The sequence below is a fragment of the Heptranchias perlo genome, chromosome 21 (assembly GCF_035084215.1).
Source record: "Heptranchias perlo isolate sHepPer1 chromosome 21, sHepPer1.hap1, whole genome shotgun sequence".
Lineage (NCBI taxonomy): Eukaryota > Metazoa > Chordata > Chondrichthyes > Hexanchiformes > Hexanchidae > Heptranchias > Heptranchias perlo.
In genome coordinates, this window is record NC_090345.1 from 22,277,415 (window position 1) to 22,302,577 (window position 25,163).

General features: G+C 41.6%; 1 protein-coding gene across 9 annotated transcripts in view; it reads right to left on the reverse strand.

Moving 5' to 3' along the window:
* LOC137340046 (arginyl-tRNA--protein transferase 1) overlaps positions 1-25,163 on the reverse strand; it is a 200,275-nt gene that overhangs the window by 71,878 nt on the left and 103,234 nt on the right. For 7 of the 9 annotated variants that reach the window (XM_068002265.1, XM_068002272.1, XM_068002268.1 and 4 more), the window contains 2 exons: positions 24,090-24,271; positions 11,745-11,844 (listed from right to left, as the gene is read on the reverse strand). The exons of 1 other annotated variant lie outside the window; for it this stretch is intronic. In XM_068002265.1, coding sequence (XP_067858366.1) covers positions 11,745-11,844; positions 24,090-24,271 — 282 coding nt within the window. The remainder of the gene's footprint in view (positions 1-11,744; positions 11,845-24,089; positions 24,272-25,163) is intronic. One more of the 9 variants, XM_068002270.1, reaches the window with a different exon arrangement.

The window sequence follows — 25,163 nt, forward strand, 5'->3', positions numbered from 1 at the left end:
AACAAGAAATGGATGAGTGCACTGGATACAGCAAAGGCTCTGGGCCCCAACAACATCCCGGCTGTAGTGCTGAAGAATTGTGCCCCAGAACGAGCCGTGCCTCTAACCAAGCTGTTCCAGTACAGCTCCAACACTAGCATCTACACCAAAATGTGGAAAATTGCCCAGGTATGTCCTGTCCACAAAAAGCAGGACAAATCACAGAGCCTCCTCCTCCAATTAGTTGTTTAATTGTCCACCACCATTCACGACAGTTTGTGGATTTGCTAAATAATCTATTAGAGTTTGATTTATCTACTGAAGCTTATTTATCTATACCACTTAAAATTTTGAAACTTCCAATAAAGATTTCAATCAAAATGTGAAAAATTGGCCAGGTATGTCCTGTCCACAAAAAGGAGGACAAATCCAATCTGGCCAATTACCACCCCATCAGTCTACACTCAACCATCAGCAAAGTGATGGAAGGTGTCGTCGACAATGCTATCAAGCAGCACTTACTCACCAATAACCTGCTCAGCGATTCTCAGTTTGGGTTCTGCCAGGACCACTCGGCTCCAGACTACATTACAGCCTTGGTCCTAACATGGACAAAAGAGCTGAATTCCAGAGGTGAGGTGAGGGTGACTGTCCTTGACATCAAGGCAGCATTTCACCCAGTGTGGCACCAAGGAGCCCTAGTAAAATTGAAGTCAATGGGAATCAGGGGGAAAACTCTCCAGTGGCTACAGTCATACCTAGCACAAAGGAAGATGGTAGTGGTTGTTGGAAGCCAATCACCTCAGCACCAGGACATCGCTGTACGAGTTCCTCAGGGCAGATTGTTCAGAGGCCGAACAATCTTCAGCTGCTTCATCATTGACCTTCCCTTCATCATAAGGTCAGAAGTGCGGATGTTCACTGATGATTGCACAGTGTTCAGTTCCATTCGCAACCCCTCAGATAACGAAGCAGTACGTGCCCACATGCAGCAAGACCTGGACAACACCCAGGCTTGGGCTGATAAATGGCAAGTAACATTCCCCCCACACAAGTGTCAGGCAGTGACCATCTCAAACAAGAGAGAGTCTGACCATCTCCCCTTGACATTCAACGGCATTACCATCGCCAAATCCCCCATCATCAATATCCTGGGGGTCACCATTGACCAGAAACTTAACTGGGCCAGCCATATAGATACTGTGGCTACAAGAGCAGGTCAGAGGCTGGGTATTCTGTGACGAGTGACTCACTTCCTGACTCCCCAAAGCCTTTCCAGCCCCCATCTACAAGGCATAAGTCAGGAGTGTGATGGAATACTCTCCACTTGCCTGGATGAGTGCTGATAATACAACACTTGAAGCTCGACACCATCCAGGACAAAGCAGCCCGCTTGATTGGTACCCTATCCACCACCTTAAACATTCACTCCCTTCACCACCGGCGCACTGTGGCTGCAGTGTGTACCATCTACAGGATGCACTGCAACAACTCGCCAGGGCTTCTTCGACAGCACCTCCCAAACCCGCGACCTCTACCACCTAGAAAGACAAGAGCAGCAGGCGCATGGGAACACCATCACCTGCACGTTCCCCTCCAAGTCACACACCACCCTGACTTGGAAATATATTGTCGTTCCTTCATCGCCACTGGTCAAAATCCTGGAACTCCCTACCTAACAGCACTGTGGGAGCACCTTCACCACAAGGACTGCAGCGGTTCAAGAAGGCGGCTCACCACCATCTTCTCAAGGGCTATTAGGGATAGGCAATAAATGCTGGCCTTGCCAGTGACGCCCACATCCCATGAATAAAGAAAAAATTCTCCATTTGAGCCTCCTCTCCAAATCAGCGTAACCTCTGACTCACTGTGAGCAACACTACAAGAGATGGATAGCTACACATTTATAGAAACGTTGCATCTAACGTGTGTCTCTTTCACAATTTGGATGTCATGCATGCAGATTTGTGTGTCTACAAAAAAAGTCAATCTGACTTCTAATGGACCTAAGCATTTGCTAAGTCCAATGAGCCTCTCACTGATCTGAAAAGGTGAGGAAAATACCTTCTAATTGATTTCAGGAGTTTAAAAAAGCCAGTCTGACCTCTAATTATCCTGGAGATCGGCTAAACGCAATCAGCATCCAATTGATTTCCAGAATGCAGAGCAATTGCACCATGCAGCCTTGAAGAGACATACTCAAGCTGCACATATTTACATTGTGGCAGCAGAATAACACATGCCACGTGCATGACACATTAAGGTGCTCTTGAGCTTGGATAGCCAAGTACCCACTGGCCTACTTCAAGCAGCTTTATAAGATACATATAATTTAATAAAAATGGTTTGATAGCACACATTTCCTATTCATCAGGTCATAATTTAGCAAACAGTTTATGTATGGAATTTATGCATCAAAAGTGAGCAGAAACAGTTTGACAAATTAGAAATCAGCTCTATTTAATGTCAAGAAACTTAATTTTTTTTTAATATCAAGGTTTTGGAGACATAATCTGTGCTTAGGCTGCTTTAACTTGTTTATTGCAAACAAAATACACATTCATCCCTGGCAGGAATGCAGCCACAGTAACTCTGAAGGAACAAGATATTTACTAATGTCTTCAAATTGCAACAGTGCGGTTAGGAAGGTACTCTACTGGGATATCAAACAATGAGTTTCAGGGGACAGGCTGTTTTCTTTATCCTGATAATCAATTAAGGTAAATGTGCTTAGAACCACATATGAATGGATTTGTTTCTAGCATCTGTTATGAGGTAAAGGTAACCATCACTTTAATTAGATAGCAAAGACAATTCAACAAAGCTATCTGTGAATTACCCCTTGGTCTTGAGATCTAAAGGGCAGCAGAGTTATAACTCTGAGGGGAACCTGTGCATGCTGGTTCTTCTTGTTCTATCAAAATGGAAATGAATGGGTCAAGGCTCCGTAGGGTGGACACAACTCTATATAAAAAAATATATTCTGTGCTCCAGGAGCAGGTCCAGGTTCATTTTATTAAGACAGCAAGTGAAGCGTTGCATCTTGTATTATTTTGTGAATCGAGTTGAGCTTTATGGTATAAGATATTGAAATCTCCTGTTCCAATTTCTTGCCACTGTTTCAGTATTACTCATTTAATAAACTCAATACTGTTATGGCAGAGGCTATTTTTCTGTTATCCAAAGGCTTGTGTCATTTGCAGTTAGCAAACTACAACAAGAGTGTTTTTCTCAATGCAAGACAATGTTATTTTATCACATATTATATGAGGACACAGTTCAATTTGTAAGGAGCGAAAGGTAAAGGTAACCATCACTTTAATTAGATAGCAAAGACAATTCAACAAAGCTATCTGTGAATTACCCCTTGGGTAGCTTAAGACCACTCCTATTAGTGAGCGAAAGGCTCACTAATAGGAGTGGTCTTAAGGACTGGGCGCAAGAGAAATACATAGTGCAGCCCAAACATCATCTACCAATCAGGAAGTACTAGTTAGTATGAAAGCACCAAATCGAGGATAAACAAACAGTGAGAAAAAATTAAACAGAAGCAAAACCAAATGCTGAAAAAAATTTATCTGCCACCTTGAATTATCCCCCTTTGAAAACATTTATAATAAAAACCCAGAAAAAAAATTAAATACTGCCTCACAAAATTGCCTCCAGTGTTATAAATTTCTGCAAGTGGAAATGAAGGGAGTGGTTGAGCTAATCAAGAGCTGCAGAAGTATTGTGGTGAATGGCAGGCCAAAATCTAGGCAGTTAGAAGTTTGAAAGTCCATTTGTAATTAACTTGGGTGAAAGTTTTCTCCAAGGGTGGATGTGGGTTTACAAGGAACTGGTGGGAGATGGAGTGATCAAGACCATGGGAGATAGTGAGGTTGAAGGCATGTGTAATAAATTGGATAGCCAGGTGATGAAGGAAAGAATACTAGAGCCTAGTCTTCAGTTGCTTCCAAGCTTTTATTCTCAGAGATCCCCATTACACACCGAGCACCCCTAGATAAGCTCCCTTAAATAAATGGATAGAGAGTCCCCAATTGATACCCACCACTAGAATACAATTAACACTAATTGATAGAAATCACATGGATACAATTAACATTTTGGGTATAAATATGGGTTGGAGAATTTATATGGAGGTTCAGAGAGGACAGGCGGGCAATTAATGCAGAGGAGATAGGGCAAGAGGAGCTGAGATGGAGATTGAAAACACTGAGGATGAGAGGAGGCGTAGTGCAGAGATTGAGGTTGGAAATCTTGGGGAAAGATTTGGGTGAGGCTTGGCTGTAACCCTTCAGTGACATGCTTCTTGTATGTAAATTTCTTATACTCAAATTATTGACATTCTTGTAGTAATTGGCTGATATTTAAATTATTCTAGTTAAATTATTTAAAGTCAATGCAAATTTCTTCCAAATTATGTGGTGAACCAACACTTCTTCAAAAAACACCATCTCCATCTTTTTTTGGCCTTAGCCTGGTGAGTATGGAGTAAAGTTTATAAAATAAACATATTTCACAATTTCATTAAAATTACCTGTAAAATTGTCTTTTGTGTGTTTGAGTAGTTTCATTAATATCTGTATTTGAAACACGCCCAGTATCTCATATTCTAGAGTTGAAGTTGATACTTTGGCCCAGAGCTATCACTTGGTTAGAGTGGCAAACGGACTCACAAATGCAAAGGGGATATCTCCTCATGGTACAAAGAATTTTTGAGTGAGTTTTTTCAAATTATTTGAAAACAAACTGTGGAATGAATTTTTCAGTTAACATTTCACATCATCACTATTAACTCTTTAGCTTAGAAAGAAAATCCAAATTTCAAATTTAATAATTTAGAATTTTGTTTAAAACCTCATTTTGAAATTTTTGTATTGTGTGGAGAAAAAAAAATGGTGAATATTTTTCCAAAAAGCATTTTGAATAATTCAAATGCTTCAACGAAGAGTGATAGGGAGATGTTCACATGAAATTTCCCATTACAAATGCTGACATAAATTGTATTAAGGGGGCTAATGTTTGCAGACAGGAAGTGCATAACATACCCAAGAGAGAGAGAAAAAGTGAACTTGTGTTAGATCTGAACAGAAATGACTCTTCTGCTTTCCTTGTCTTTTAAGTACAGCTCTAAAAAAAGTGAAACTAAGGCATGCATTCTGTCAATGGCTCAGAAGTAAATGCTCTTGAACAAGAGAGGAGAAAGAAAAAATCAGCCAAAGTTCCAGCTTCTAGTCACTGTCCATTGGTCCCTGTTGAATGTTGGGTGAGGATAGGGTCATGCTCAGCTGTGGTTAACTAACCCCATGGTCAATTAGTCTGGAAACACCCAATATCTGGGCTCACATGTGTGGAATATCCATCTGGAGGGCTGTTGCCCTAAGTCACTACCATCAAGGGAGAAAAGAAAGTGAAGAACATTTGGGGGTAGGGGAGGGAAGAGAAAATAATATGGAACATAAACCATTGATGTAAAAAGACAACATGATTGTGCTCAGAGTTTACATGGGCCCTAAAAAAAAACATTACTTCTTTAAATGAACTTAAAGTATAACATACTACATGTAAGTGATCCAATTTTCCACTCAGTGCATCAGTTTGAAATTTATAACTCATCCCTTTTTGCTATCTATAAACCAGACATGTCTACCTTTTAGTATCTTAAATTAGGCTAAACCTTTAGTGATTCTTTGTAGTAATCTAAGCTAAATAAATCTTTGTTTAGAATCTGTTGCCACAACTCTGTTTAATTTTCAGATAGCTGACATTTGGCTAGGTCTTATTACTGAAAGCCATACTAAGTACATTGGCTGTAATGATTTCATTTACTTTGGCAAAAATTTTAGTCTGGATCATGACTACAGTTAAAACACCTGCCTAAAGAAATACTTGTTTTCATGAACCAAAGTAATATACTAGAGACATGTGAAATACTGTACCATTGTGTACTAGTTGTTCAGCTCTAAAAGGAACCATGTCAACATGAAAACTAGGTTAGCAATAAAGTGATTAAGCTGACCATACCTCAGGCCCACAACACTACCAGTCTGAGTGTCTGCAATTTTTCTATTACCTTAGAATGAACTCTACAAAGTCTGAATACAGCCTACCTTCGTTACATTAATCCTCCAGATCATTAAGAAAGGATCTCTCACTAGCCAATGCCTTAGCGCTTTTACTAATCCATATTCAGGTGCATTTTTCTTTTTCTTTTTGATGTGCTTCAGTATTTATTTGGGCTTTATCTTTTTGCACTTCCCTTCCAGAGGGAAATTTAAAACTGGAATTGATTTTCTAGTATCAGACAGTCACATAATTTACTTAACTGTTTATATGTGTGTGTTCCTGACAAGTTTGTTTTTCTGATTTCTCCATATTATAATGCAACATTGTGATTCACTTTTTAAAGTTTTTTCCATTTTCTCTTATCCTATCTCTCCAAATACATCTCTACAGATATCAATGTTTGTTATGGAATGTTTGAACTGACATCAGAAGGGAGTTATCAGGTCAACCCACTTGCGAGATATAAATCAAATGTCATAACTCGTTTGATATTCTTTATTACTGACGCCACAAAAGCAGAATACTCAGGTCGTGAAATTTACAGGTAATTTTCTCAGTTAAAAAAAAATTCACCTCCTTTAGCGTGAACAATAGGTCATCATCCAGCACTTTGTATATCTAAACAAACCAATGCTTTATAGCAGTTCTTAGCCATCATCCTATCGAATGGCAGAGCAGGCTCGAGGGGCCGTATGGCTTACTCTTGCTCCTATACCTTATTTTCCAAATCAAGAACACAAGAACATTAAGTTTGGGAGAACGTAACAATATACCTTGACACAACTGACAATATTGCAGTGGATACTGCTATGATGTGTACTATCATGATCTTTAAGAGTACCAAAAGTCAGGCACTGTTCAATTGATTTCTGCAGGCACAAGGATTTTGCTGTAGTTAAATATGGCTTCCAACAATTTTTTCCTGTGCTAATTTATTTAAAGACCAGTGTAGGCATACAAAAATGCATACATTTTTCCCCAATTGGAGGGTAAATCATTGTGCACAAGTAGGCTTGTTGACAATTCCTTGATCTCCCAGACCACAAGCTGAATTTTTTTTTCCCAGCAATCCAACTGACCACTGCCACTGAGTCCTCGGCTTGCTGTTCTGATTGGATAGCGTGGCTAAGGGTGAAGAGGGGCCCTGAGTTTGAAATTATTACTTCTGGCCTAATTCACAGGCTAAGGCATGCAACTTGTAGCAAGACATTTTAAGTAGGATAATGGACTTCCCTGCAAGTTAGTTAAGTACACAATTTATATGTGGATTTAAATTTAATTTGTTTTAAATCTCTATTACCTTAAATACACATTAATTTAACAAAATTTTCAAAAACAAATTGCTAGAATGAGCATTTACCTTTCATTGAGAGTACTGACTTATTGATTGAGTCAATGGATCACATCCTCAATATTTTGATAAAGTCATGCCAGGTAATTTACATAGGTCACCCAAGAACATATTAGCATTTAAAAGGCTCACTTTACATTCAGTATTCTCATTCTGAACATCAATGCTTAGCCATAAATCACAGAAAATGCATATTTTGATTCTGCAATGAATAAGTCAGCTTGTTAATACAGAGGCATTTTTCAGCATCTGATATCTCAATTAATCAAAGCCTACAAGGCAAACATTAAATCGAGATAAAATGCATCTTCTGTAGCAAAAACAAACTGTCTCTGTAAATTGGTGGAAGCTGACTGGCCTGACAATCAAATTGATTCCTGTTGTAGGTGCTTAACTGCTTTGATGCATTGTTAGTCTACTTGATGTTCATAATGTAGGTGTGAAGCAGTTGGATTGAAATAATTACTAGTGAAAATATGTGTAGGTGTCACTAGAATTTATTATGACTTTTTTTTTGTTGCTGCTCATTTTCACCCTATTGGGCTAACTGCCCTCTGCTTTAAAAATCCTGAATGTCTGATGCAATGTACTGTAGTGTCCAATGTCACATAAATTCATTCAAATTTTCCAAAAATTCCAATCAATTATAAAATTTATCAAAGTGTTCTAAGATTAACCAGATTGCACCATTTTTAATATAAAACTCAAAATGATGGCAGTAGTGATCATTCCCAACAAGATGATGCGATGAAAACATGAAGGGTCTTTTGCTGGTGTGAAATACATGATCCCTTGGGTAATGATATTGCTATTCTTAGCACATTATTCAAAATTAGAATACAATTTTGGAACTGTTCAAATTTTCACTTAAAAGCCCAGAAGCATAAGGATCCAGTAGCTCATTTCATCTTGCGTTAGTTTTCAGTTTTATTCTTTGCAACTAAAAAGTTAAAAAAATTGAAAACCAACAACCTACATTTGCTGCCAACACATTCCCAGTATAATCTATAGAGTGCTTTTGTGTCCCTAATAACAGCATGAATCTTAATGCTGGTGCAGATGACACCATACTTACCATTGAAAATCTGACCAAAGATCGAATTTACCTAGATTTGCCATCAGCTTTTATTTTCTCCAAAAGATAAACTAATAGAAGCAGGGGGTAATAAATCCATTATTGTATATAACTACTTTGATGCGATTTTTAGAAATAAATTGCAGAAATACAAACTTTTTCGTTCAAACCCAAACAAAACTAAACGTTAAAATTACTTAGTGTATCACAGACACGGCTGTAGAGGTGATGCTAGATAACATACAACACAAATTGGGGCAGAAATTGCTCAGAATGGCGAACCAACAGTGGTTGCCGCTCCACAGATTTACTTCTGACACTTCCTCGAATAGGAAGTGGAGAAGAGCCCAGCGTGAGTTCAGACAAAGCTAGGAACTGTAGGAGAAGTGAGCGGATTACACTCTCCCCTCGACCAATCAGATTGCAGCATTTTGGACCAGCTGCGTTAACTGTCTCTGCAGGCTTCCAATGTAAATACCAGGAAGTGAAAAGGACAACATTAAAATCAGTCAAAACAGTTATAGATAGCGAAAAAAATAGGGTGAAAAATAATTGAATGAAATAAAAGAGACAGAAGGGAAAAGTAAAAAAAAGAAATTTTTTGATGACCAAAAACTATTAAAATAAGGAATTAATCGACTCCACATTTTTAAAAGTTAATTTTTAATTATTTGGCAGTCATTAAGACTTACCACGGTGCTTAAACTTAGTTTAGACCTGGTATATTTAAGTGTATCTGTTTTGTGGCAATATTGGTTACTTTCCAGCTGGGTAGATAAGCACATTGCTGCTTTTTCAATGATTTCCCTGATTGTAGCTGGCGATGTACCTTTAATTCAAAGCTGTCATATCGCCGGCAAACTAGTAGGAGCAACTTCTGGATTTCCACGTTTCACTGCGCATGTGAATGCCGGAATTTGCTCCTCCATTTTGCCACTAACAATGGTGAGCGCTGTGGAGCTTAGAATCATAGAAGTTTGCAACATGGAAACAGGCCCTTCGGCCCAACATGTCCATTATTTTGCAAAGAATTTCTGCCCCGTTGTTCCTTTCTTCACACTGGATTTGAAAAGTTCCATTTTTAAAATGGACAAATGGTCAAGTCAAATTTGTGTCACGTGATGACACTTTGAAATTAACCATTTGGCACAAAAACATATTTAGGTTTCAATAAACTTCATCCAAAAGGAAATATCTTGATTTCTGTTTGTACAGTCTTGATTTGTATCCCTAAACAATAATGTCAAATTGTTCGCAATCCAATCATTCTAGCAAAATGAAAAATCATCAATAATTAACAGAAAAAAGCAAGATTCAGAGATAACTGCACAACTGGAGCTCATTGCTCGTCTCAGAACATATGCATGATCACAACTGGCTACTGGAAGAGTTTACTGGGCATCATCTTTATAAGTGGTTGATAAACCTTACTTTTCTGACTCTTCTTGCACCAATGCAGCTTTGCTTTTTCCTCAACACTATGTCTCGTAACATGGTGAACGGTTGTTTTTCAGACTGGAGGGAGGTATACAGTGTTTTTTTTTATTCGTTCATGGGATGTGGGTGTTGCTCGCGAGGCCGGCATTTATTGCCCATCCCTAATTGCCCTTGAGAAGGTGGTGGTGAGCCGCCTTCTTGAACCGCTGCAGTCCGTGTGGTGACGGTTCTCCCACAGTGCTGTTAGGAAGGGACCCAGCGACGATGAAGGAACGGCGATATATTTCCAAGTCGGGATGGCGTGTGACTTGGAGGGGAACATGCAGGTGGTGTTGTTCCCATGTGCCTGCTGCTCTTGTCCTTCTAGGTGGTAGAGGTCGCGGGTTTGGGAGGTGCTGTCGAAGAAGCCTTGGCGAGTTGCTGCAGTGCATCCTGTGGATGGTACACACTGCAGCCACTGCACCAATGCAGTTTTGCTTTTTCCTGAACACAATGTCTCGTAACATGGTGAACGGTTGTTTTTCAAACTGGAGGGAGGTATACAGTGGTGTTCCTAAGGGGTCAGTAACAGGACCATTGCTTTTTTTGATATATATGTTAATGACTTGGACTTGGTTGTACAGGGCACAATTTCAAAATCTGCAGATGACACAAAACTTGGAAAGGTAGTGAACAGTGAGGAGGATAGTAATAGACTTCAAGAGGACATGGACAGGCTGGTGGAATGGGCGGACACGTGGTAGATGAAATTCAACGCAGAAAAGTGTGAAGTGATACATTTCGGTAGGAAGAATGAGGAGAGGCAATATTAACTAAAAGGTACAATTCTAAAAAAGGGTACAGGAACAGAGAGATCTGGGGGTAAATGTGCACAAATCGTTGAAGGTGGCAGGGCACGTTGAGAAAGTGGTTAAAAAAGCATACAGGATCTTGGACTTTATAAACAGAAGCATAGAGTACAAAAGCAAGGAGGTTTATGATGAACCTTTATAAAACACTGGTTTGGCCACAACTGGAGTATTGTGCCCAGTTCTGGGCACCGCACTTTAGGAAGGATGTGAAGGCCTTAGAGAGGGTGCAGAAGAGAGTTACCAGAATGATTCCAGGGATCAGGGTCTTCAGTTACATGCATAGACTGGGGAAGATGGGATTGTTCTCCATAGAGCAGAGAAGGTTGAGAGGAGATTTGATAAAGATATTCAAAATCATGAAGGGTCTGGACAGAGTAGATAGAGAGAAACTGTTCCCATTGGTGGAGAAGTCAAGAACCAGAGGATATAAATTTAAGATGATTGGCAAAAGAACCAAAGGTGACATGAGAAAAAAACTTTTTTACACAGCGAGTGGTTGTGATCTGGAATGCACTGCCCATGGGGGTGGTGGAGGCAAATTCAATCGCGGCTTTCAAAAGGGGATTGGATAAGTACTCGAGGGAAAAAATTTGCAGGGCCAGTTAGGGCGGGGGAGTGGGACTAGCTGGATTGCTCTTGGAGAGAGCTGGATTGCTCTTGGAGAGAGCTGGCACGGACCTTCTCTGCTGTAACCATTCTATGATTCTACGTCATATGATCATTTTTCTGCAAAATATCAAAGAGCCTTGGCTCCAAATTATACTTAAATTTCTCAGCCATGTGAAGAATCCAATATTTAGTGACTTTGTATTGTGAATAGTTGAAGTCTCATATGCCAATGTACAGTGGAAATACACAATCCACTAAATTATATTTCAGCCTGAATTGTGTAAGATTGTGTTAGAATTTAAATAAAAGATGCAAATTTCTTTTCTAACAATGTGCAAGGTGTGAATGTGAAACCAAACAAAATATTAATTACCTTGTAACTCATTTTAGGACATGAATGGATGTAGAAGCCCATGTAGTAGTAACGTATATTAGGGGCTGTCTTCTGTAGCTGAGTTGTAAAAGCAATTTCCCTAGAATAAACCACAACATACAATACTAAAATCAATAGGGTGTTTAAATTAGCTAAAAACAGCATTAGGCTCAACCATGAGGTGTATTTCTTCTAGCTTCAGCATTCTAAATCTCTCTCTCACCCACCCCTACCGTACAAGGAGAATGGAAAACAACAAGAATGTGTAAGTTTAGAAAGGGCACAACATTCAGAAAATCTCCTCGGGCTAACACTTGAAACCTCTATTCTACCAGCATCTCTTCTCTTCAAGTGGCTGATCTGAAATTCAAACAGCCTGTGATTAAAGGCCCTATTTAGCAGTTTCTAGTTAATATTCATGTATCCTGAACATTTTTACAGAGATCAGGGCCTGCCATCATCCCCAGCTGGGCAGAAGACAACAGAACAAGCAAGAATGAGAGCATTTCCTGCTTTGGTTTTCAATAAGTAAGAGAGAAGACTTCTCAGGCTGCAGAACCAATTCATATGCAAATACACCATCTGCACAAATAAAAGTATAAGCTTGCCTGTTTTAACTGAGTCTTTGAATTTAGATTATGTATGCAGTTGTACTGATTGGAGGAAAAGAATGAAAAACAGTATTAATCAAGGACAATTGAAGTAGTACATAGAGATAAAGACAAATTACATTACATATAATGTTCTAACATTTCATTTTGCTGCAGCCTGTTAGGAGTCCATTCACTACACAACTTGACATCATAAACCAATAGAATACAGTGCATTCTTAATAATTCAAAGTTGTCTTGTGCTAAAATAATTTTTTGAATTAAACCAAATAAAAAACAAAGTGGGAATGCAGTGATAAAATTGCTTTGAATAATATGATAATTTGAATTAGTGATTTGAAATTAAGGAGATGAGACTGCATTGTGAATTCTGAGTTAGAACATAGCTGGAATTCTGATAAAATCCAAGGAACTTCAGTATCCACAAAACTCAGACTTCAAGCAAATGTTCATGCTATTGTGCCACAATTCCTTCTGGACAATCACAGCTCTGAAAAGTGCACGCAATTAACACAAACTCAATTCATTAACAAAACAAACTTGCATTTTTATTCTGACTAAAACAATGAGAAGGGGAGAAGAACTGGAACAGAAACTGTCTATCCATCAGCATATCTGATGTACAAATTACATAAAACATTAAGAAAGGAGGACATAAAATTAGCACATAAGAAATTAATGCTCAAGTTACTGATAGTTTTAGCTATGATGACAGATTGGATAGGCTGGGGTTGTTTTCCTTGGAACAGAGGAGGCTGAAGGGTGATTTGATTGAGGTGTACAAAATTATGAGGGGCCTAGATAAAGTGGTTAGGAAGGACCTATTTCCCTTAGCGGAGGGGTCAATAACCAGGAGGAATAGATTTTAAATGATTGGTAGAAGGATTAGAGCGGAAATTAGAATTTTTTTTCCACCCAGTAGGTGGTGGGCGTCTGGAACTCACTGCCTGAGAGGGTGGTAGAGGCAGAAACCCTCAATTCATTTTAAAAATACTGGATGTGCACCTGAAAAGCCGTGACCTGCAGGGCGACGGACCAACGCAGGATTAGGCTGGGTGGCTCGTTTCTCAGCCGACATGGACACGATGGGCCGAATGGCCTCCTTCTATGCCGTAAATTTTCTATGGTTCTATGATTTGGACACACCTAATCTTGTTAGTGCAAAATTCTTTTATTTTCTTATTTTGTAAGCACGCTCTGGGCATCTTACTCAAGCAACAAGTCCATCCATGACAAAGAAAACACCACCCCTGTCCATGTGTATCTTGGTTCTCTTCTCTCACATGTATCTCTAATGTGGATTTTTTTTCTCTCTCTCCATCCCTGGCAGATCTGTTTTTCTCCCTCTTCATCATTGTCTTTCTAAAAATTTCTCTCTCCTTTTGCTTCTTCTGCTTCTTCATTGTGTTTCTATTGTTTCTTTCCCTACTACACATTTGTGCTTTAATGTATTCCTTTCCCCCTGTGCTTCTGTTTCTTCTTCTGTATGTTACTCTTTTGTAACCCCACCCCAATGTGGCCATGCTTTTCTCCCTCTTCCTATGGTTCTGTGCTTCTCTCTGTGTTGTGTCTCTCCCTCTATACCTCTATTTCTCCCTGTTCATCTCTCTTCCCCTCCTACCACCTGCCCCCCAACATCTCCGTCCATGAAAATGTTTGAATAGTCTAGAATGAGGTCAATACATAGACACACATGCATATATACACACACACACACGTACGCACGTACATACATATGCGCACACACGTACACACATATGTATATACATATATGCACACACATGTACATATTTCTATATATTATATATATATTTACTGCAAATATCCCCATCCTCAATGATGGCAGAGTCCAGCATGTGAGTGCAAAAGACAAGGCTGAAGCGTTTGCAACCATCTTCAGCCAGAAGTACAGAGTAGATGATCCATCTCGGCCTCCTCCTGATATCTCCACCTGATATCTCCACCATCACAGAAGCCAGTCTTCAACCAATTCAATTCACTCCACGTGATATCAAGAAACGGCTGAATGCACTGGATACAGCAAAGGCTATGGGCCCCGACAACATCCCAGCTGTAGTGCTGAAGACTTGTGCTCCAGAACTAGCTGCGCCTCCAGCCAAATTGTTCCAGTACAGCTACAACACTGGCATCTACCTGACAATGTGGAAAATTGCCCAGGTATGCCCTGTCCACAAAAAGCAGGACAAATCCAATCCAGCCAATTACCACCCCATCAGTCTACTCTCAATCATCAGCAAAGTGATGGAAAGTGTCGTCGACAGTGCTATCAAGCGGCATTTACTCACTACTAACCGGCTCACCGATGCTCAGTTTGGGTTCCGCCAGGACCACTCGGCTCCTGACCTCATTACAGCCTTGGTCCAAACATGGACAAAAGAGCTGAATTCCAGAAGTGAAGTGAGAGAGTGACTGCCCTTGACATCAAGGCAGCATTTGACCGAGTGTGGCACCAAGGAGCCCTAGTAAAATTGAAGTCAATGGGAATCAGGGGGAAAACTCTCCAGTGGCTGGAGTCATACCTAGCACAAAGGAAGATGGTAGCGGTTGTTGGAGGCCAATCATCTCAGCCCCAGGGCATTGCTGCAGGAGTTCCTCAGAGCAGTGTCCTAGGCCTAACCATCTTCAGCTGCTTCATCAATGACCTTCCCTCCATCATAAGGTCAGAAATGGGGATGTTCGCTGATGATTGCACAGTGTTCAGTTCCATTCGCAACCCCTCAAATAATGAAGCAGTCCAAGCCCACATGCAGCAAGACTTGGACAGCATTCAGGCTTGGGCTGATAAGTGGCAAGTAACATTCGCACCAGACAAGTGCCAAGCAATGACCATCTCCAACAAGAGAGAGTCTAACCACCTCCCCTTGTCATTCAACGGCATTACCATCGCCGAATCCCCCACCATCAACATCCTGGGGGTCACCATTGACCAGAAACTTAACTGGACCAGCCATATAAATATTGTGGCTACAAGAGCAGGTCAGAGGCTGGATATTCTGTGGCGAGTGACTCACCTCCCGACTCCCCAAAGCCTTTCCACCATCTACATGGCACAAGTCAATAGTGTGATGGAATAATCTCCACTTGCCTGGATGAGTGCAGCTCCAACAACACTCAAGAAGCTCGACACCATCCAGGACAAAGCAGCCCGCTTGACTGGCACCCCATCCACCATCCTAAGCATTCACTCCCTTCACCACCAGCGCACAGTGGCTGCAGTGTGTACCATCCACAGGATGCACTGCAGCAACTCGCCAAGGCTACTTCGACAGCACCTCCCAAACCCACGACCTCTACCACCTAGAAGGACAAGAGCAGCAGGCACATGGGAACAACACCACCTGCACGTTCCCCTCCAAGTCATACACCATCCCGACTTGGAAATATATCGCCGTTCCTTCATCGTCGCTGGGTCAAAATCCTGGAACTCTCTTCCTAACAGCACTGTGGGAGAACCTTCACCACATGGACTGCAGCGGTTCAAGAAGGCGGCTCACCACCACCTTCTCAAGGGCAATTAGGGATGGGCAATAAATGCCGGCCTCGCCAGTGACGCCTACATCACAAGAACGAATAAAAAAACACACACACATATAAGATTAAATCAAAGAGATTTAGGACAAAGAGCAGGATAAACTTTTACACAAGGTGCTGTGAGGTTGTGGAATCCACAAGCAGAATTTGTAACTGAAGCAGAGATCATAGGCTCGATATTAACTCCTGGGCGGGAAAGCGGGAAAGTGAGCCACATACCCGTCCGGGCATGGCAGCAGGCCGGCTCGGCCAATTGTGCTGCCTGCCAAATTCCCGAACAAAAGGGCTGGGACGTCGCTGGGAGCCATCCCTGGCACAAGGTAACTATTCCAGGTGGGGAACCCAGGTCGGGGGAAACAGGGGGGAGGGGGGTGCGGGTAGAGCGCAGGGCTGAGGCAAGGTTTCCTTTTAGGGCCTGGAGGAGCACTCCTGCTCCTTTTTTACAACATCAGTGGCCTCGAAAATGCTGCTTCTCTTCCGCTGGCTGAGCTCACTGCTTCTCTCCTTTTTGGTGCTGGCTGAATCCTCCATCAGGACTGAATTTATGACACAGCAGTATTAAAATGAGAGCGGAGCGGAGAAACTACGCCATGTTCTCCGCAGCCTTCAACATGTCATCAATGACGACGAACACCTCGCTATGGCCATCCCCACACCTCCACTACTCGCCTTTAAACAGCCACCCAACCTCAAACAGACCATCGTTAGCAGCAAATTACCCAGCTTTCAGGAGAACAGCGTCCACGACACCACACAACCCTGCCACGGTAATCTCTGCAAGACATGCCAGATCATCGACACAGATACCACCATCACACGAGAGGACACCACCCACCAGGTGCATGGTTCATACTCCTGTGACTCGGCCAACGTTGTCTACCTCATACGTTGCAGGAAAGGATGCCCCAAAGCATGGTACATTGGCGAGACCATGCAGATGCTGCGACAACGGATGAACGGACACCGCGCAATGTCCTTGACTGCTGAAGGGTTCCCTCCCAGTCAGGGAACACTTCAGCAGTCAAGGACATTCAGCCACCGACCTTCGGGTAAGTGTACTCCAAGGCGGCCTTCGAGACACACGACAACGAAAAATCGTCGAGCAGAAATTGATAGCCAAGTTCCGCACCCATGAGGACGGCCTCAACCGGGATCTTGGGTTCATGTCACGCTACACGTAATCCCATCAGCGAACAAAAATTTTCTGGTTTTAATATAACGGGTCAATTGCTGTCTTTTCCTTCCGGATGTTTCTATGTTTCTGCCTCTCTCTGTTTTTTTTGGTTCTGGCCGTTTGTATATTCGGTGGCCCTGTAGGTAACACCTATCTGTCTGAACACTTTGGTTGCCTTGGCAACGGGCAGTTGAAAAGACTATCTGTAATCACCAGGTATTGTTCTGTGATTTATAAATTCGAGAGGTTCAAGGATTTCTTGACATTCACCTGAGGAAGGAGGAAGCCTCCGAAAGCTTGTGAATTTTAAAATAAAATTGTTGGACTATAACTTGGTGTTGTAAAATTGTTTACAATTGTCAACCCCAGTCCATCACCGGCATCTCCACATCACGTATTAAAATGATTGAGATAATTGATAGTTACTGCTGTATCACATTCCATTTCTCAATTATAGTCAGGGCTCAGCTAACAGAGGCAATATTGTACTTTAGCAAGTAGCCCTCAGTACTTCTGTATGAACTGGGTTTCATACTACGATGAAAGTTTTGTTACTGTTGATTTTGGATTATGATCTGTCACCTGAATACAGTTTTGATGAGTTAAGCAGTACTGGTACAGTAAACAGGCTCTTGCTTATTCAGGCTGAACAGATCATGACTCCACAGTGTTGGTATCACTAACTCACTTCCTTTTAAAAGCATATTCACCGTAGTAAAAGCAATAGTGAATAATAATTAAGGCTACACAAGAAACACAAAATTGTATTATGCAATGCATAAAATATTGACACCAAGAAATTGTTTCTTTTGTTAGCTGGATATCAAAAACTGAAAATAGAAAAAATAAAGACTAAAATAATAAATGAGTGTGTGTAAACATCTATCTGGAAAAACATAGTTCAAACACCAAATAAAATTACATTAAAAATTGATGTAATTGTATAATGACAACGTGTTCCATAACTGTTCTTCAGCTTTGGAATTCTAAAGACCAGGTACACATAATGAGTGCCACTGATAACAATTACTGCAGCAGGCCTTTCATCACAGTGAAATTATACTGCAAAAAAACATGTGGTAATAGCCTGCTTAATTATCGACTGATTACGTATGGTTAAGTGAGTTTCAGGTCAAATTTCCTATCTAAGCAATTTTGAAGAGCTGGATAGCACAGCTTACAAAGATAGTCGTTTAGTTATCTGCTTTTAACCATGACCAAGTTCAGATGGAGCCCAGGAAAAACACAGGGTTTCTTTTAACCAATGGTTGGTAAGGATCAAATGAATATTGAGTTTAGGCTGGCTCCTCAAACTCTCCAGAAAACAAGTGTCTACACCACAAATATCCTTGAATTTGGCACCTAATTTGAGTCTCAGTTCTGCAAGGCTGTACCAAAAGTAAAATACTGCTGATGCTGGAAATCTGAAATAAAAATATAAAATGCTGGAAATACTCAGCAAATCAGGCAGCATCTGTGGAGAAACAAACAGTTAACGTTTCAGGTTGATGACCCTTCATCAGAACTGGAAGAAGTTGAAGATTAAACAGTTTTCAAGCACCTGTGATCAGTCCGCAAACATGATCCTCAGCTTCTGCTCACTTGCTATTTTAATTCCCCATCCCACTCCCACTCTGACAACTGTGTCTTCGGCCTCTTACACTGTCCCAATGAAGCTCAACGGAAGCTCAAGTAACAGCATCTCTTCTTTTGATTAGACACTTTACAACCTTCTGGACTCAACATTGATCTCAATAACTTCAGATCATAACCACCGCTCCCATTTTTTCCAACAGCAGGTGCTAGTAATGGTTCTGCTGTTGCCATTTAGAGCTCTTCTAGACCCATCTTTTGTTTCTTTACTTGTTCCATTACCACCCTTCTTGCCTTGCATCATCATCCCTTTTGTCATTAAATCACTCCTGCCCTCCAACCTATCAGAGACCTTCCCTTTTGTTCTTTCCCCACCACCCCCCCCCTTTCCCTGGCTCTGTACGTACTTAAAAACTGTTTAATCTTCAACTTCTTCCAGTTCTAACGAACGGTCAGCGACCTGAAAAGTTAACTCTGTTTCTTTCTCCACAGATGCGGCCTGACTTGCTGATTATTTCCAGCATTTTCTTTCTTTTATTATTGCAAGGCCATATGTTGAGGCAATAGAAATGAGCCATGGTATTGGACTTGCTCTCCAGTACTGATTTGTTAATCCAAAACATTCATTGCAAGAGGGCATTCTTTTCTTCAGGAAGTATTTGCAGTAGAAAATTCTCAAGTGAAAAAGGTGTTCTCTGAAAGCAGCTTCTGACAACAACAATATCACCATTTCCACCACAAATAAAAGCCCATAAGGAAAGCAACAGGACTTGCATCAAACCCACAATTAACATTGAATTCCACATTAAATTTCCAAATATAAAACATAGTAAGGGTCATGAGAAAAGCAGTCATTGTGCACCATGAAAGATGAATCTTGGGAGTTCACAAGTTATTCATTACATCAGGTTACGCAATGGGCTAGAAATTCGGCCTCCTAGCGCCCGTTGTTTCGGCACTATGCGGCCTCCCGAAGTGCCAAGATGGCATCTTGGCTGTGCACGCATATTTCCAGCGTGACGTGCGCTGAACACCATCTTGGTGTAGGTATTAGCACATGCGCAAATACCAAACGCCGGAAGCATGTAAATTAAGGAGAAAATGGATACAATCAATGTGCAACGCTGGTTTAAAGTGATGGACACCATTTTGGGGCTTAATGCTCAACTCAACATACAGTCTTAACCACGACCATCTGAACATATCTTAAGAGTGCCAGGCGGACCCCCACCAGTGCTATTTAAAGGGACCATGCAGGATTTACAGGTTAGTTGCTGGATTATTGCTTCTGGCTGCCGATACATTTGTAACTGTTTTTGGAGGTCTCCTATACTTGAATACTAGGACTAGGGGATATAGTCTAACATTTAGAGCCAGGACGTGCAGGAGTGAAGTTAGGAAATGCTGCTACACGCAAAGGGTGGTAGATGTTTGGAACGCTCTTCTGCAAACGGCAACTGATGCTAGCTCAATTATGAATTCTAAATCTGAGATTGATAGATTTCTGTGAACCAAGGGTATTAAGGGATATGGGGCTACGGCAGGTATATTGAGTTAGGTCACAGGTCCACCATGATCTCAGTGAATGGCAGAACAGGCTCGAGGGGATAAATGCCACTGCCGCTTGCTGCCTCCTGTAATGTGCCACCTTCTCCTGCAAGCAAGTGGGACGTGTGTATGGGTGATGTGCCTGTCATGGTTGACTAGCTGCCAGTGTGTGTGGGAGGCTTGCAATGGTGGTAATGTGTGAGGGAGAGAGGAAGCATCTGGTTGGAAGAGTTGAGTACTGATGGAAAGAGGTTGTTGGTACATGGGTGACGGGGGGTGTAATGCGTGGAGCAGTGGATGCAGCTAGTGGCGCAGTTGGTAGGAGACACCACTTGACCTCACTCGTGTCAAAGCATTGAACTTCTTCCTGCACTGCATCCATGTTTATGGTGCTGTGCGCCTGGCACTGACTTCGTCCCCTGCTGCCTCCCACTACCTTTTGGGCACATGTCTGGAAGGTCTCTTGGCCCCCCCAACGATACCAAGATGTCCCTCCTTCTGTCCACCTCTTGAACCAAGGCCTCTAATGCATCAGCAGAGAACCTTGGTGAGGTCTAGAATGCAGATTGGAGGATGTGGGATTTAGTAGAGTGCAACCTTTCTTCGATGTTTTAACATAACTCATCAGTGACGGGACCTGCATCTATGTTTTACGTGTGCGATGTCTGATCTCCATTCAGACTCCGTGGGTCAGCAGACTGTTATTTTCAGCAAATAAGAGGTACTGGCTACCTTTAAGAGATTGTCTGCCTTTAAGAGCTTGGTGCTTCCCCTGCTGGTGGAAAGTGCAAATTGCATTGAATCCTCATGTCAACGCTGATTTCCAATGCTGCTTGAAGGTAAGTCCACAGGCCAGACGAAAGTCTCGTCCTGCCTGCACAGGAAGCACCAGGCGTGGGTTAATAGTGGATCGCGCTACCCGCGCCCAGTTTTTGGGGTTATCCAATTTAACCTCCAATATTTAATCTTTCCCAAGTGTTCTTTTTGTTTAATATTTACCTGCACTTTCTTTTTGGAATGCAGAGATTGTGCATTCTACTGAACTGGAATGAACAAGATAAATTTATTTTTCTTGTTCATTTTAAAATCAGAATATGAACAGTACAGACAGACACTACATTGTTAGTAATATAATTCTTGGCTGTATTTTTCTGTTCTGACTACTCTGCATTTTGGAATAAAGCAGATTGAAAATAAGGATCTATAAAATTATGCAAGTGGAAAAAGGAACAGAAGGCTAATTAGTTCTAGATTAAATGACATTCAATTGCAAACTTATTATTTATCCAACAAGCACATGCAATGGGGTGACTTGATTGCTGTTGTATTATTTGGGCAATTTTGCTCATTAAATTGCCACATTTTTCTCAGTTTCTCCCGTATGTCTCCTCATGCGCTCCAAGCTCATCTTGTCCATGAGACCCACCTCCTGCCCTCATGACACTATTCGCACTAAACTGCTGACCACCCAACTTCCCTTCCTGGCCCCCATGATACCTGACATTGTGAACGGTTGCTTCTGCTCAAGTACTGTCCCCCTCCCTTTCAAATCTGCCGTCATCGCCCCCCGCCCCCCATCCTCAAAAAATCCCTTGACCCCTCTGACCTTGGAAACTACCGCCCCATCTCCAACCTCCTTTTCCTCTCCAAAGTCCTTGAACATTTTGTCGCCTCCCAACTCTGTGCCCATCTTTCCCCCAACATGTTTGAATCTTTCCAATCAGGTTCTGAAAACGCCTTAATCAAAGTCACAAATGACAGCCTCCGTGACTATGACCGTGGTACACTGTACCTCCTCATCCTTCTCAACTATCTGCAGCCTTTGTCATGGTCGAACACATCATCCTCCTCCATTGCCCAGCTGAGAAGGACTGCCCTCGCCTGGTTCCACTCTTACCTATAAAGTTGCAGCCAGAGAATCTCTGGCAACAGCTTCTCTTCTCGCCCCCGCACTATTACCTCTAAAGTCCCCCAAGGTTCAATCCTTGGCCCCCTCCGATTTCCTATTTGCATGCTGCCCCTCGGCGACATCATCCGAAGACACACCATCAGGTTCCACATGAATGGTGATGACACCCAGCTCTACTTCACAACCTCTCTTGACCCCTTCTCTATCTCTACATGGTCAGCCTAACTGTCCAACATCCAGTCCTGAATGAACTGCAATTCCCTCCAAACATTGGGAAGACTGAAGCCATTATATTCGCCCCCCACCACAAACTCCATTCCCTCTCCACCGATTCCATTCTGCACCCGGCCATTGTCTCCGGCTGAAACTAGACCGTTTGCAATCTGTGTCCCATCTGACCCTGAGCTGAGCTTCCAACCCCATATTTTCTCCGTCAAGACCACCTACTGCCACCTCTGTAACATCGGTTGTCTCCACCCCTGCCTCAGCCCATTTGCTGCTGAAACTCTCATCCACGCTTTTGTTCCCTCCAGACTCGTCTACTTAAATGCTCTCCTGGCCGGCTTCCCATCATCCATAAAATTGAGCTCTTCCAATACTCTACATCTGTGTTCTAACTCCCAAGTCTGACTCACCCATCACCCGTGCTCACTGACCTACACTGGCTCTTGGTCTACCAACTCCTCAGATTTAAAATTCTCATTTTCATATTCAAATCCCTCCATGGCCTCGCTCCTCCCTATCTCTGTAAATCCTCCAGCTCCACAACATAGGACCAGGAGTAGGCCATTCAGCCCCTCGAGCCTGATCACCATTCATTTAGATCTGTACCTCAACTCCATTCACCAGCCTTTGGTCCCTATCCCTTGATACCCTTACCCAACAAAAATCTATTGATCAGAGTCTTGAAAATTTCAATTGACCCAGCATCCACAGCTTTCTGGATGAGCGAGTTCCAGATTTTCACTACTGTGTGTGAAAAAGTGTTTCCTGATTTCACTCCTAAATGGTCTAGCTCTAATTTTAAGGTCATGCCCTCTTGTTCTGGATTCCCCCACTAGAGAAAATAGTTTCTGTGTACCTATCCTATCGAATCCCTTTATCATTCTGCACACCTTGATTAGTTCACCCCTCAAATTTTGTACACGCAAGGGAATAAAACATAAGTTTCTGCAACCTTTCCTCATAATTTAACCCTTTAAGCCCATAGTTGTGCTAACTCACTTAGTCTTTTGGCTATGTCCCTTTGTAACTTACTGTGCCTCCTAACTTTGCCATCTGAAAACTTGGATATACAACTCTCTATTCCTTCGTCCAAGTTATTAATATACATGATGAAAAGCTGAGGCTCCAGTACAGAACCCTGAGGGAACAACACTTCTCCCATTCTACCAATCAAAGAACAAATCCTTTATCCCTACTACATATAGACAACATCCATAGATACTCCCCTATCCACCTTGCAAGTGACCTCCTTAAAAATTTCAACTAGATTAGTCAGACATGACCTACCCATCTCAAATCCATGCTGACTCTCTTTGATCAGCTGATACTTGTCCAAGTGCTAATTCACTCCGTCTCTGATGATAGATTCTAGTAACTTCCCCACAATTGAAGTTAAACGGATAGGGCTATGGTTACCTATTTCTCCCTCCCTCCCTTCTTAAATAATGGAGTGAAATTTGCACTTTTCCAATCCAAGGGCACAATTCCTGAATCTAGAAAGCTTTGGAAAATTATGATTTGGAAAATCATGTTTGCAGGTCTGTGTGCGCAATATTAGAGAATATACATTTACTCTGTTTCTCCTTTTATATAAAACAGCAGGCAAATTTGGAAACAATTCACTATCATTTTAACGTCAATAAAATACCTAGCATGAGGATGCAATACAAATTAGTAACACAAAATATACATACCAAAACATATTTAAAAGCAAAAATAAAATCTCACCATACCTGAGTGCAGAATAAACACCCAATGACAAGAATGCATAATCAGGATCATAATAAAGGTACACAGAGGAGACGCACTGAGGAAGAATGTCAATTACTCCGACTGCAACAATCTTTCCATCCAACCAGTACTGATGGTGAAATGATCCATAACCTGAATCAGGTCCATCTGGTGGATTCTCTGCCTGGGAGAGGGAGAAGGAATCTCATGAGAACATATCTAAGCAATTTAACATAAATCAATGATACATAAAATTTAAACATATATAAAATTTAAACATATATAAAAGTTGAAAGCATGGGCCATCTTGTTAATAGTGCTGCAGTAATATTTCCTTAGACTTAACCCTGTAAATTAAGCAGCCTTGAATTCTAATTCTAAGTTACTAAGTCTGCACAAGACATTAGTTAAGTAAAATTAAAAATTGACATAATTATAACACTAACAGTGGTATTTACAAAATTGGAACCCCACATACCATTCTTTTCCAGAGTCCTGTTACACAAGATTAGGGCTCATGGGATGCGGGGTAATATATTAGCACGGAATGAGGATTGGTTGACGGACAGAAAATAGAGAGTAGGAATAAATGGGTCATTTTCAGGTTGGCAGGTTGTAACTAGTAGGGTGCCGCAGGGATCGTGCTTGGGCTTCAGCTATTTACAATCTATATTAATGACTTAGGTGAAGGGACCGAGTGTAATGTATCCAAGTTTGCTGACATTACAAAGCTAGGTGGGAAAGTAAGCTGTGAGGAGGACGCAAAGTGGCTGCAAAGGGATATCGACAAGGGAATCAGGGGATATGGGGGTCAAGCGGGAAAGTGGAGTTGAGGTCGAAGATCAGCCTGCTCCGCCGACTCGAGGGGCCATATGGCCTATCCCTGCTCCTATTTCATGTTCTTAATGTCAATTTGCTGAAAAATAGATTTTTAAAAACTTTCTAAAAATAAATAAAAGGCTTTCAATCAATATATCAAACATAAAACTTTTCTCTCTCTCAAGATGGAGTAATCTGCAACCAGCCTCACAAAAGTCAAAACTCACTCCCAAACAGTGGTAGGTGGATTCTTGCAA